This window comes from Penaeus monodon, chromosome 3, assembly GCF_015228065.2.
Source record: "Penaeus monodon isolate SGIC_2016 chromosome 3, NSTDA_Pmon_1, whole genome shotgun sequence".
Classification (NCBI taxonomy): domain Eukaryota; kingdom Metazoa; phylum Arthropoda; class Malacostraca; order Decapoda; family Penaeidae; genus Penaeus; species Penaeus monodon.
In genome coordinates this window covers 9,506,124-9,518,623 of record NC_051388.1, presented here as the reverse complement: position 1 = coordinate 9,518,623, position 12,500 = coordinate 9,506,124, and the positions used below count along the sequence as shown (strand labels likewise).

Here is a 12,500-nt window from a genome sequence, read left to right as displayed (position 1 = left end):
GAGAGAGAGAGAGAGAGCGATAAGGAAGGATAAAGAGACGCCAAGATAAGAGGGAGGGAGAGAGAAAAGAGAGAGAGAGAGAGAGAGAGAGAGGAGAGAGAGAGAGAGGAGAAGAGAGAGAGAGAGAGAGGAGAGAGAGAGAGAGAGAAAGAGAGAGAGAGAGAAAGAGAGAGACAGAGAAAAAGAGAGTGACAGAGACATACAGAAACAAAGAGAGAGGGAGACAAAGAGTGTCAGAGACAGAGAGACATACAGAAGGGGTAGGGAGGCGAGACGTGGATAAAATGCCCTCCGGGGATGATAGGGAGTGAGGAAGTTAAAGAGGGAAAAAGGGGGGAGCGATGGCAGGTAAAAAAATAGAAAATACACATGAATATATGTTTGAACTAAAAACAGCAAACGAAGGCAAGTGTTGACAAACTGCTTTAGGACGGAATAATGGGAAGAAGAATATTGATAAGGGTAGTGATGATTATGATGATGGCGCGGATGAAAATTATGACAGATGTAACAGTGATGATAAAGATATTATTACAATGGTAATAATGATAATGATGATAATAAGATAGTAATAAAGGTGATGTTAACAGTAGCATTAGAGATAATAAAGATAACTATAATGATAATAACTGTAATAATAACGATAATAATAATAATAACAATAATAATAATTGCAATAAAAAATAATAATGATAATAATAATAATAAAGATAAAGAACGGCAAGCAAAGCTCCAACAAGTTTACGGTAGAAAGTAAAAAGCTTATGCAAAAACGTAGGGTCATGAAAGTATCGTCAAACAGAGACAAAATAGAATTAGCCGATCTATCAAAGGCTAAAAATAAAAAGAAGAGAGAAGATGTACGGAAATTCAATAATCAAATAATAAATGAAACAGTGGTCTCAGGTACCAGCATGAAAACAGCTAAAAGGAGACTCGGAACAGGGAGAAAGCAATTGTATGCAATAAGTCGTGGAAGATTTTCACAGGGATCTATGCAACTCAAATGAACAGCAACGGATAGAAGCCAATGCGTTAACTAGAGATATGTACCTAGCATCACAACAGAAGAAATAAATAGAGCGCTTAAAGGCATGAAGAGAGGGAAATCACCAGGGGAAGACGGAATTAGTATAGACCTTATAATATATGCAGGAGAAATTACAACAGTGAAACTAGCCAATATTTTTAACAAATGCCTTATCACCGGGAAAACTAAAACTAAAAAAAAAAAAAAAAAAAAAAAAAAAAAAAAAAAAAAAAAAAAAAAAAAAAAACGGAAAAATGCAATTATCTTTTTGATACATAAAAAGTGGACAGAAAGGATCTAAAAAACTACCGACCAATAAGCTTCCTTTCAGTTACTATTCACAAAAATCATCACAACTCGAATCTCTGACAGTCTGGATTCTAACCAGTCTAGGGAACAGACAGGCTTCCGCAGTGCATTCTCAACAACAGACCACATCCACAAAAAAAGAGAAAATAAGAGAAAAAATAAACGAATATAGGAAGCCCCTGTGTATGGTCTTCACCGATTATGAAAAGGCATTTGACTTTGTACAAATACCAGCAGTACTGGAAGCTATCCGAAGACAGGGAGTTGAGGAGGTATATTGTAAAATATTGGAAGATATATACGAAGAGGGGACGGAAACCACCAAGCTCCACACGGAAACTGACAAAATGCTAATTAAAAAGGTGTTAGACAGGGCGATACCATCTCACCAAAACTGCTTACAGCTTGTCTTGAGGAAATATTCAAAAAGCTAAAATGGACAGGAAAGGGTATCAAAATAGGAGACGAATACTTAAACAATCTAAGATTTGTAGATGATGTTCTTCTCTTCAGTTAATCTGCAAATGAAATGCAGCAACTAATAAACGATCTGAATAGAGAAAGTCTGAAAATCGGACTAAGGATGAACAAGAAAAAGACTAAGATCATGTTAACAGTAGAGTTCAGTTCGAACAGGTACATGTACAAGGCGAAGCGCTAGCGATTGTTGACAAGTGTATATATCTAGGGCAACTCGCACAGCTAAACAAATGTAGCGGAGAGGAAATTAAGCGACGCATTAGTCTAGGTTGGAGCGCCTTCGGCAGACACAGAAACATACTAAGAGGCTCTTTGCTGTTATGTTTAAAAAGTAAAATCATTAACCAATGTGCCCTACCAGTTATGACCTATGGATCAGAAACATTGATCCATAGGGATGGAGAGGTTGATGCTGGGAATTAGCCTAAGAGATCGGATGAGGGCGACGTGGATCAGGGAACAGACAAAAGTGGAAGATATACTTGGGAGCATCAAAAAGAAAAAATGGCAATGGGCAGGTCATATACATCGGAGACAGGACAACAGATGGACAAAGAAAGTAAGACTGAGTTACAGATAATAGAGGCCAAGGGCTAGGCCAGTGACAAGAAAGCATGACGAAATAACGAAATGGAAACAAAAACACAAGACAGACAAAGTTGAAAAAGATCGGGAGAGGTCTACGTCCTGCAGTGGATTGACTCAGGCTGATGATATATATATATATATATATATATATATATATATATATATATATATATATATATATATATATATATATATATATATATATATAATAGTATATGATCGGCCATGAATAAATGAATTTAGTCACCCATGAAACATTTGCCAATGTTGACATAGAAAACGCGGTTTGGGTAAACTTACCGGTTGTTAACATCAAAAAATGAGTAAAAGGGGGAACTACGTAAAAGGTATTTTGTGAAATAAAGTGGTTAATAATACAAATAGCCGCTTGGTTTTTGGTAATAACATAGCTTTTTCGTGGTTTTAAAGGCTGTGAGTCTCAATGAACTTAACTTCGGGGTTAGCGTTTAATCTTATATACATATTTTTTCTTTGTTTCGGGGGGGGGGGGGGTGTTAAACCTGAGACTACTTTAGAAATAATTTTCAAATGCAAAATTTTCATCTCGACGAAAGAGGTTGTTCTTATTATTATCAGTGTTTTTATTATTCTCACAGTTGTTTCTTAATTTTGTCATCAATTACTACTTTTGATAACATAATTGTTATAATAATGCTTTTGTTCTCATGACTGTGATTATTATCATCATTGTTATCTCATAACCATCATTATACATTGTTCCATTGTTGAAAGCAGTATGGCGGGTGAAGTGATATCCAATACAGCAGACCGCAGGAAAGGATAGTGTCAATTATGGCTGACAAATAAGTTGATATTGTGTTAGCTGTGAATAATAAGCTGAGAGAGGAGGAAAATGCGGTCAGATATGGATGTCAACGGGTGGTATGAGGCCTAATATGTCCAACAGCCAGTGACGAAGATGTCAAATATGGCCGACTACCAAGTGACGATGGTGTCAAATATGGCCGACTACCAAGTAACAATGGTGTCAAATATGGCCGACTACCAAGTGACGATGGTGTCAAATATGGCCGACTACCAAGTGACGATGATGTCAAATATGGCCGACTACCAAGTGACGATGGTGTCAAATATGGCCGACAGCCAGTAACAATGGTGTCAAATATGGCCGACTACCAAGTGACGATGGTGTCAAATATGGCCGACTACCAAGTGACGATGGTGTCAAACATGGCCGACTACCAAGTGATAGTGGTGCCAAATATGGCCGACTGCCAAGTGACAATGGTGTCAAATTTGGCCTACTACCAAGTGATAATGGTGTTAAATATGGCCGACTGCCAAATGACGATGGTGTCAAATATGGCCGACTACTGGAGGGGATGGTGTCAAAGGTGACTGTGAACGGGACGAGGTTGGTATCAAATATGGACCACAAAGGGTGTATATAGTGTCTGATGTGGGTGATTAGAAGGCTAACGTGTTGGCAAGCGGGAACATGGTAGATGTGAAAAATTAGTGTTAGCAAGTGTTGGAAAAGAGAAATGTGGTACTGGCAGGGGAGCAATGATGATAATAATAGTTAATAAAGATAACAATAATGATAATTATAATAATGATAATTATAATAATAATGATAATGATGCTAATAATAATAATGATGATGACAATGATAACAATGATGATAATAATGATAATAATAATGATAATGATAATAATAGCAAAATAGGAATGAAATGGTAATAACAACATATAATAATTATAGTGACGACAATAATCATGATAACAATAACGAAATAATGATATTGGTGATGATGATAATGATAATGACAATCATAATAACGAAGAAAAAGAAAGACAGGGATTATTTTAACGTGATTTTGGCAGCAAATGATGGGAACAAGGATAAGAAAATATAATAAAATCACAACATCGACTATCATCATTCATATATTAAGTTGAATAATAGAGTATCCAAATTATTATATAAAAAAAGGTCCTTGCTTGGATGAATTAAAAAGACGCATTAAAGAAAAAAGATTTATTTGTGCCACGCCTACTTTTACATATTCTATTTTCACATAAAACTGAGGTAGATTTGGTAAAAAAAGAAGAAAAAAAAAGTCTACAAATACACTACTAACGAAACTCTGTAAGTAAATGATATTTTGGAAAAAAAGATCTATTCACAAAAAATCATAACCTTTGATTTTCGAAAGATTTCTAATAAGAAAATATGATATCTATAATAAAGATTCACTGGAAAAAAAAGTTTAATTTTATCAGTAATAATCCAATATAAAAATATACATTTCATAACTGGAATCTCAACAACGCAGATAAAAATACAAAAAAGAGATATAAAAACTAGTTTTTAACTTGATTCTATTACAAAAAAAAAAAAAAAAAAAAAAAAAAATACTCACAATACAAGTCGAATTCACTGAAACACATTTCGAGCAAAACTAACTTTACAAAAAAACACAAAAAAATACTATAAAATTATATGAAGCTATGAAATGGTCTACACATAAAAAAACACACCAATATATTATTTTTCTAAAAATAAAAACTGAGCACAGTTTTGGAATGACACTCCTAAGTACTTTGAAAGTGATTTAAAACTTATAGACAAAACGTGAATATTCGATTCCTCAAACAACCTCTTCAGACACAGATTTTCGGAAATGTGATCATCAGAATAAATGCAGATTATTTTTGGAAGTAAAATCTAAGCAGACAAGCAATTGTTTATGTACTATTAGATATATATATATGTAGTTCTCATATTACTTTCCCAGTAAAAGAAAACGAAAAATCTGTACCTCAGAAATACATCTAAATATCAAAGAATATTTCTATATCAAAATACAACAAAATCTCAGAAGTTCCACTTGACTTCAAGTACATCTGGATGCAACACATTAATATACAAAATAACTAATGGAAAAAAAAACAATAATATAATGTGAACATCAGCTACAAACCGAAAAAGTCCTTTATTTTCTGTCTGGAAAAAAAGAAAAGAAAAAAAAGGCGAGTTAACATATGAGGTAATGTTGCAGAGTATATACACACACACACATACGATTTCAGTTTTTGAAAGCCTGAATTATAATCTATAAGTCATTACTCTCAAATGAAATGCTTGAGATACACAAGAGGTTTGAACTCTTCTTATCCGCGCATAATTCTCTTTATACACACACCTGATCAGCAAATCTACGTGAGGTAACTCTATAGCTTTTTTCCCTGATAAGGTAGTTAATGACAACAAAGAAATGATTACCCTTGAGTTAAATTATGATTTCTGAATAGCTACCTGAGTTTTCCAAATCAGTAAGTACTCTAAGACTGAGAATGTAACACTAAAACACACGAAGGTAAAGAAGAAAATACACATGTGTAGTGTATTTCATTATTACCTCCATTGGTGTTCTGTCTCAAGTTTAAGTCGGTCATATGACATGTCCACAAACAGTGTAATTTCCTTTTAAATACTGAGGTATGTCCATGAGGATATATTATGTAGATAACCATGTACATTTTGGATTTTACAAACCAAACACTTATGTACATCCGGAAAAAATGGTCTAACACATACTCTGCATATTCTACTTTCTACTACTAAATAAAATGTACAATATTTACTAGTATTTACACAATCATAAAATATATACCACAATAAACAATCCTCATTTCCCCGAAGTAGAGATGACAATGGAATGCTTGTGTTTTTCAACTTAGCAGAGTCATTACAATAACATTATAAAAGACACAGAACAATTGTTTTCTTTTTTTAACTGGAACTATCCCTAATTCAACCGTGATACCAGATAACTGATGGTACTAACAGATGATGCAAAGATACCATCGAACACTCAACAGGTTACCAGCTGGTGTATCTAATATCTATACACACACATAGATAACCTCTATAAAGCACTTATATCTTTAATGTTTCTATAACCCCTAACGGATCTAGGATAACCTAAATAAACCTCGTGGTTATTATTTAGTTAATGACCGTAGACACTGCCACATCAGAAGTCATGAGATACACTTCACTGCTCTCTGCCATTCGACTGCAGTCACTGTGACACTGCAAGGAAGTAACACAAACTTCCTGACACAAAAACCTCCATCAAAAACGAGTCTTTGTTTACCCTCCCCTCCCGACAACAACAACAAAAGGACAAAACATACATTATCCATTAACTTGTTTCATTATTCCCACAGCCCCCTCCCTCCTACTCCCCCTCCCTTATTCCCTGTTGTCGAAGTTTTGATTGTTTAAAAAAATCGTGAAGAACAGAAGCTCCATCACACTACTTGTACTTAGCTATGGTTGTCTGTTGATATGTCTTAACCCTTTCATCCATACACATTCCATTCTGTGTCTCGATGGGTATGTACAAGCTATGCTATTGGGTGTAAATGATGGAGAATGTACTATGTGCAAAAGCGTTAAGCATATCACAATTTAAAAAGAAAATCTCTACAGTTATATATATATAAATATAAAGCTCATCCGTTAACTTAGAAGAAGAAGAAGAAAAACACTAATATAATAATATTGTCCTTGGCACAAAGGGACAAAACAGATTTAAATTGTATGATCTTTATATGAAATGCACCAGTGGATTAGGCCTAAAAAATAATTCTCATCTAAATGCATCATAAACTACACACTATACTTAATTCAACACACTTTGGAACAGAAAAATGCTTCAGTCTCGAGTAAGCTTTCACAAACTACTTCCTCTACCCACCCATGGTTACATTCACTTCAGATATTTTTTTACGACACTGATTCGGCATACAGAATATACCCTTTTCAAGCTTGTAAACCTTTAAATATCTCCAACTACAGGAGAGGTTATGTAATCCAGTGAGATAAAAACAAACAACAACAAAATCTTTTAAAAGACTACATTTCTTCTCCCCGTTTCCTCTCTCGATTTCTTTCTTTGCCTTCCTACTCATTATTATTTCTTTTTTTTCTACAGGACTAGTATAACTCCGTTGTACGTTACTCACAGAAGACCATCCAGCACATTAATTATGAACTTCACAACACATTAACCTGTCCATTGTAAGGAGGGAAAGTACACACATATATACACACACTCGCACGGGATATGTGTATATCTTCCTCCATGTATTTCTTCACAGTGTGATAATAAATACACACACAATAAAGCTACTAAGTGGTATGTGTACGTCTCTCTTCCTTTAAAAAAATCACTGCGTAAGAATGTGCAAAAGTTCATCATTGGCCATTGAGTTCAAAGTGTGGATGTCGATTCCCAGAGCATTGGCAACACTGGCCATGTCCAGGCCGAAGCTCTTGAGAAGTTCAATGAAGTTCATTTCTTCGCCTGGGAAAGAGAGAAAAATAAAGTCAGTTTGGTAGCTGAATGAACAGGTTAATAAAAAAAAATAGTTGAACATTAATATCCTTTTAAAAATTGGTAAGATAGCTATAGTTTTCTTGGATATTTGTATAACAAGTGAATGTTTGTAGTACTACTAATGGCTCAGTTTTTGGTACAATAAGAAAAATAATTATGGCGGTAATAATTCACAATTACAATAACTATAAAAGCAATAATAACATGACAATGCTAACAGAAAAAAATATGAGAAAGAGAGAGAGAGAGAGAGAGAGAGAGAGAGAGAGAGAGAGAGAGAGAGAGAGTGACAGAGAAACAGAGACAAAGACAGAGAGACAGAGGGACAGAGAGACAGAGACATAGACAGACACAGAGACAGAGCTAGAGCCAGGGAGACAGAGACAGAGCCAGAGCCAGAGAAACAGAGAGAAAGGAAAGAAACCCAGAGTTGAAGTAATCCTGAAACCGTCTCACCTGTGAACGGGTTGAGGAGGATCGGGCATGCGTAGTTGCACTGGGGCCAAGCGCAGCGGTCGGTCAAGTGCAACGTGTTAGCAGGGCACATTTCCTCGTGCAAATCCTCACTCGACTCGCGACTCGGAGCTGTGTGAGTCGCGGGGGATGGCGGTGAGTCAGAGAAGGTGGTGGATGATGAAGATGAAGAGGATGAAGGTGAAGAAGATGATGAAGATGAAGACGGATTGTCAATTGTTAGTGAGAGCGGCGACATCGTGCGGTGGTGTGATGGTGGTGTTGGAGATTCTGTGGTGGAGGAAGGTGGAGAGTGGTGAAGGGAGGTTTGTTTGGAATGGAGGAGAGCAATGGAACGAGCCTGTCTAACCGCGTCTCCTAGCACCGTCTCTGCTTCAGATGAAACTGGAAAAACATCGAGAGTCTTAACACTTTTGATTACGTGGCGGGAGGGTGGTGTTATGGCCATTTGTTTTAATTGATCTGCTTCTTTATTGGTTGTCATTATTATTGTTTACATTTATCCTGCACTTCTTTGTTGTTTAATTATGTGTGTGTGTGTGTGTTGTTTGAGATTTGTCGTGGGAAGACTGTTGGTGTTTTTGTGAAAGAATATACATTATATTTTTCCAGGATTCATCACCAGCATTGGCTTTTATTCTACTGTTATTACATTTAATTTCAAGAATTTCAAAATCACTCTAAATATTTAGAAGATGCGTAATATTGTACCTTTGGATTTTCTCTTCTTCTTCCTTGTTTTGTCCTTGTTTCTCTGTCTCCTGTTCCTCTTCTTCCCCCTCTTTTTATTCCTTTTTCTCTTCTTCCTGCCCTTGTTCCGGTTTTTCTTCTTCCGTCGTCTCCTCCTTCTTTCCCTCCTGGTGAGTTCCTTCTTGTCGTCTCCCCTCTTCTCGGCCTCTTCTTGCTGTTGCTTGAGTTTCGTGCTTTCCTGCGGCGTGTCGATGGCGTTGGACTCCACGGGGTACGGGGGAGCCGCGTGCTTGCCCTTGGAGCTGCCCCTGGGTGAGTCCGCCAGCATCTCCCTGTTGAGGACGTCCGGCCTCCCCGCCCCCTGGGACTGCCTGCGGCTCGTCTTCCTGTGGGACTTCTTGCTCGAGCCGTGGCTGTCCTGCTCCTCGCCGGCTCGCGCGCCCGCCAGGTCCTCCTCGCCTTGTCCGCTCTCCTCCTGGGTTTTCCTCCGCGACTTCTTCCCCCTCCCCCTGCGCCTCCTACCGTCTTCCCTGTCCCGCTCGCTGTTGTTCCTCCTGCGGATGCTCTTCCTCCTGCCGTCCCTCTCCCTCTCGCCGGACGAAGGGTCGTGATGGCTGCCGTGGCGGTCGTGGCCGAAGTGGTGCGCCGGGTCGTGATGGTGCTCCTCCAGCTGCACTCGGACGTGGTGACGCCCCGAGGAGGACTTGGCGTGGAGGGCCGCGGCGGGAGTGATGTCCCAGCAGTAAAGGGCCTGCGGGAGCGACACCTCTCCGATCTTGACGCTGGACCAGTCGCGCTTGGTGAGGACGGTGTGCGAGATGCAGGACGGCGCGAACAGGGCTCTGCGGGGGAGGGAAGCTGCTTGAGAATCTTCGACAGAGACTAAAATGAACTGATCTCAGGTAAATATAAATATTTATAGACGATGGATTTAGGAACTACTTAGATTTCAATTTTGAGGATCAATGCTTGGAATTTGATAACAGTAATTTCTAAAACGATTTGACTATTAACATTTTCAGTCTATATATAATGAGATTGAGTATTAAAGTTCAAGTTCTGAATCAGTGGTTTCTGAATAATACATTTTACTATACTTATATGACCTTCTAAACTAGTCCTTTTAAACAGTGATTTAATAGCTTATAAAAAATGCAATGCAAAACTATAAAATCGGTAATTAAATTGAGTTTACTTTCTGCTGATTTATAATGAGCCATCGTTTCTACCTTAGTGAATAAAACAACAGACCAATTAAACATTTACTATCAAAATTACCATCAAACGAACTACCTCTTCCACCAAACAAAACAATCAAACAAACAAAAAAGACAAAAAAAAAAAAAGAAGAAAGAAAGAAAAAACGTTTCGACGCGGAAAAACTCACGTCACATTCTCGAACGTTTTCCTGAGTCTCTCGCCAATGCTGTGTATGTAATCCCACTGTTCCTTCGATATGGGTTTTCCCACGTTATCGGCTGTCATCTGCGCCTCGTCGAACACCCATTGGAAGATGAACAGGGGGGCTGATAAGGAGAAAAGGAGAAGATTAGTGATAATGTTTATAAGTTGTTAGAAATTATATAGTTATAAGATGTATATAAGGAAAATTTGATAATGAAGGAAGGGGTGGTGGAAGATGGGAAGCAGCGTTGGCTTTACGAAGAAGAAAAATGACACAGTAAAAAGTAAATGAAATGGAAGACAAGCGTAGATTTAGAACTGGTTTAGGGTCGGGAGGAAGTCGGGTTTTGGAAAAAAAACATAAAAGGAATAACAATCACGGTGATAGTGATGGTAATGATGATGATGAATGTGATGATGATGATGATGATGATGATGATGATGATGATGATGATGATGATGATGATGATGATGATGATGATGATGATGATGATGATGATGATGATGATTATAGTAAGAATGATAATAATGATAATGATAATAATAATAACAACAGCAACAACATTAATAAAGATAGTATCAATAATAGTGATATCAATAATGATAACTATGATAATGGCGATAAAAAATATAATGATAATAACAGTAATAATAACTAATAAAATTATAATACGCAAAACAACACTAATACTAACAATATTTATAAAACAGGTGAACGGAATACAGATTTCATAACAAGGAAAAGGTGCAAAATGTGAAATACGGGTATACCAGTTTTTATATATACATTATAATTTTTTTTTTCTGAATTAGAGTTACTGAATCTTTATTGGAATATAAAATATGGGGAAAATGAGTCAGATCTGTCTTTGTGTTGAAAATATTGATATTAAAAAACGCGTGATTATGAAAAAAATAATAGGAGAGAAAAGAGAGAGAGAGAGAGAGAGAGAGAGAGAGAGAGAGAGAGAGAGAGAGAGAGAGAGAGAGAGAGAGAGAGAGAGAGAGACAGAGACAGAGAGAGAGGAAAAAGAAAAAAAAAACTGTCACCACAGAATCCTCACACGCAAAAAAAAAAAAAAAAAAACTCCCACTTTCTCCGGCCACAGCCATTCCTACCCACCAACCACAGCGGGCGGACTCACCCTTCATGGTCTCGTAGAGGCGGTACCCGAAGTAGCAGTACCACGGGCGGCCCGGGTACTGCTCGGCGCACGCGTCGGGGATGCGGCCGCGCCACAGCTCCTGGCCGCGGCGGATGGCCTCGACGGGCGGGCAGCTGTGGGCGTCGACGCACTTGAGGGGCGCAAAGGGCTCGTTGTCCAGGAACCAGCCCGAGTCGGCCACGGCGCGCACCTCCGCCCGGATGCCCTGCCGCGCCAGCTGCGCCGCCACGCGGTCCACGTTCACCAGCGCGCCCACACCGCCCGCGCTGAGGGGGGGGAAAGGTAAGAGAGGATGCTTTTCGTGGGCGTTTTTTGGGGGGGTTTGGTTCTCTTCGTGCGATGGTTGGGAAGGAAGACAAATTTAGCCCAAAAGAGACACGTACTGAGGATTTTTATCTCAACCTATTTCTCTCTCTTAGACTCAAAAAAAAAAAAATAATAATAATAATAAAAATAAATAAATAAAGTAAAGAACAAACAAATAAAATAAACACAATAGACCCAAAACCTCCGAAAGCTCACCCGCTCCCTGACGAGATGAGCTTATTGGCCGTGCGTGTGGTTGAGCAAAAAATAGAAAAAAAAATAAATAAATAAAAAAAAGAAAAAAAAATAATATAAACAAATCAAATCAAACAAATAAAGAACAAACAAACAGATTAACCCCAACAGACGCAAACTCACCTGCTCCCCGCCAAGATGAGCTTATGGCCGTGCGTGAGGTTGAGAAAAAAAAGATGACAAATAAACAAATCAAATAAAACAAATAAAGAACAAACAAATAAAGAATAAACAAATAAAGAACAAACAAACAGATTAACCCCAACAGACGCAAACTCACCTGCTCCCCGCCAAGATGAGCTTATGGCCGTGCGTGTGATTGAGCAAAAAAAAAAAAAAAAAAAAAAAAAGTAAAGTAAAGAACAAACAAATAAAATAAACACAATAGACCCAAAACCTCCG

At 37.8% G+C, this 12,500-nt stretch overlaps 1 protein-coding gene across 1 annotated transcript in view; it reads right to left on the bottom strand.

Moving 5' to 3' along the window:
* Positions 1-4,801: 4,801 nt before the first annotated feature.
* The window catches only part of LOC119585188 (palmitoleoyl-protein carboxylesterase NOTUM-like), a 45,187-nt gene continuing 37,488 nt past the window's right edge, over positions 4,802-12,500 (bottom strand). Inside the window, exons 5-9 of the mRNA XM_037933834.1 lie at positions 11,517-11,803; positions 10,355-10,493; positions 8,989-9,809; positions 8,260-8,661; positions 4,802-7,770 (exon numbers count right to left, since the gene is read on the bottom strand). Of these exons, the coding sequence (XP_037789762.1) occupies positions 7,634-7,770; positions 8,260-8,661; positions 8,989-9,809; positions 10,355-10,493; positions 11,517-11,803 (1,786 nt within the window). The 3' untranslated portion in view covers positions 4,802-7,633. The remainder of the gene's footprint in view (positions 7,771-8,259; positions 8,662-8,988; positions 9,810-10,354; positions 10,494-11,516; positions 11,804-12,500) is intronic.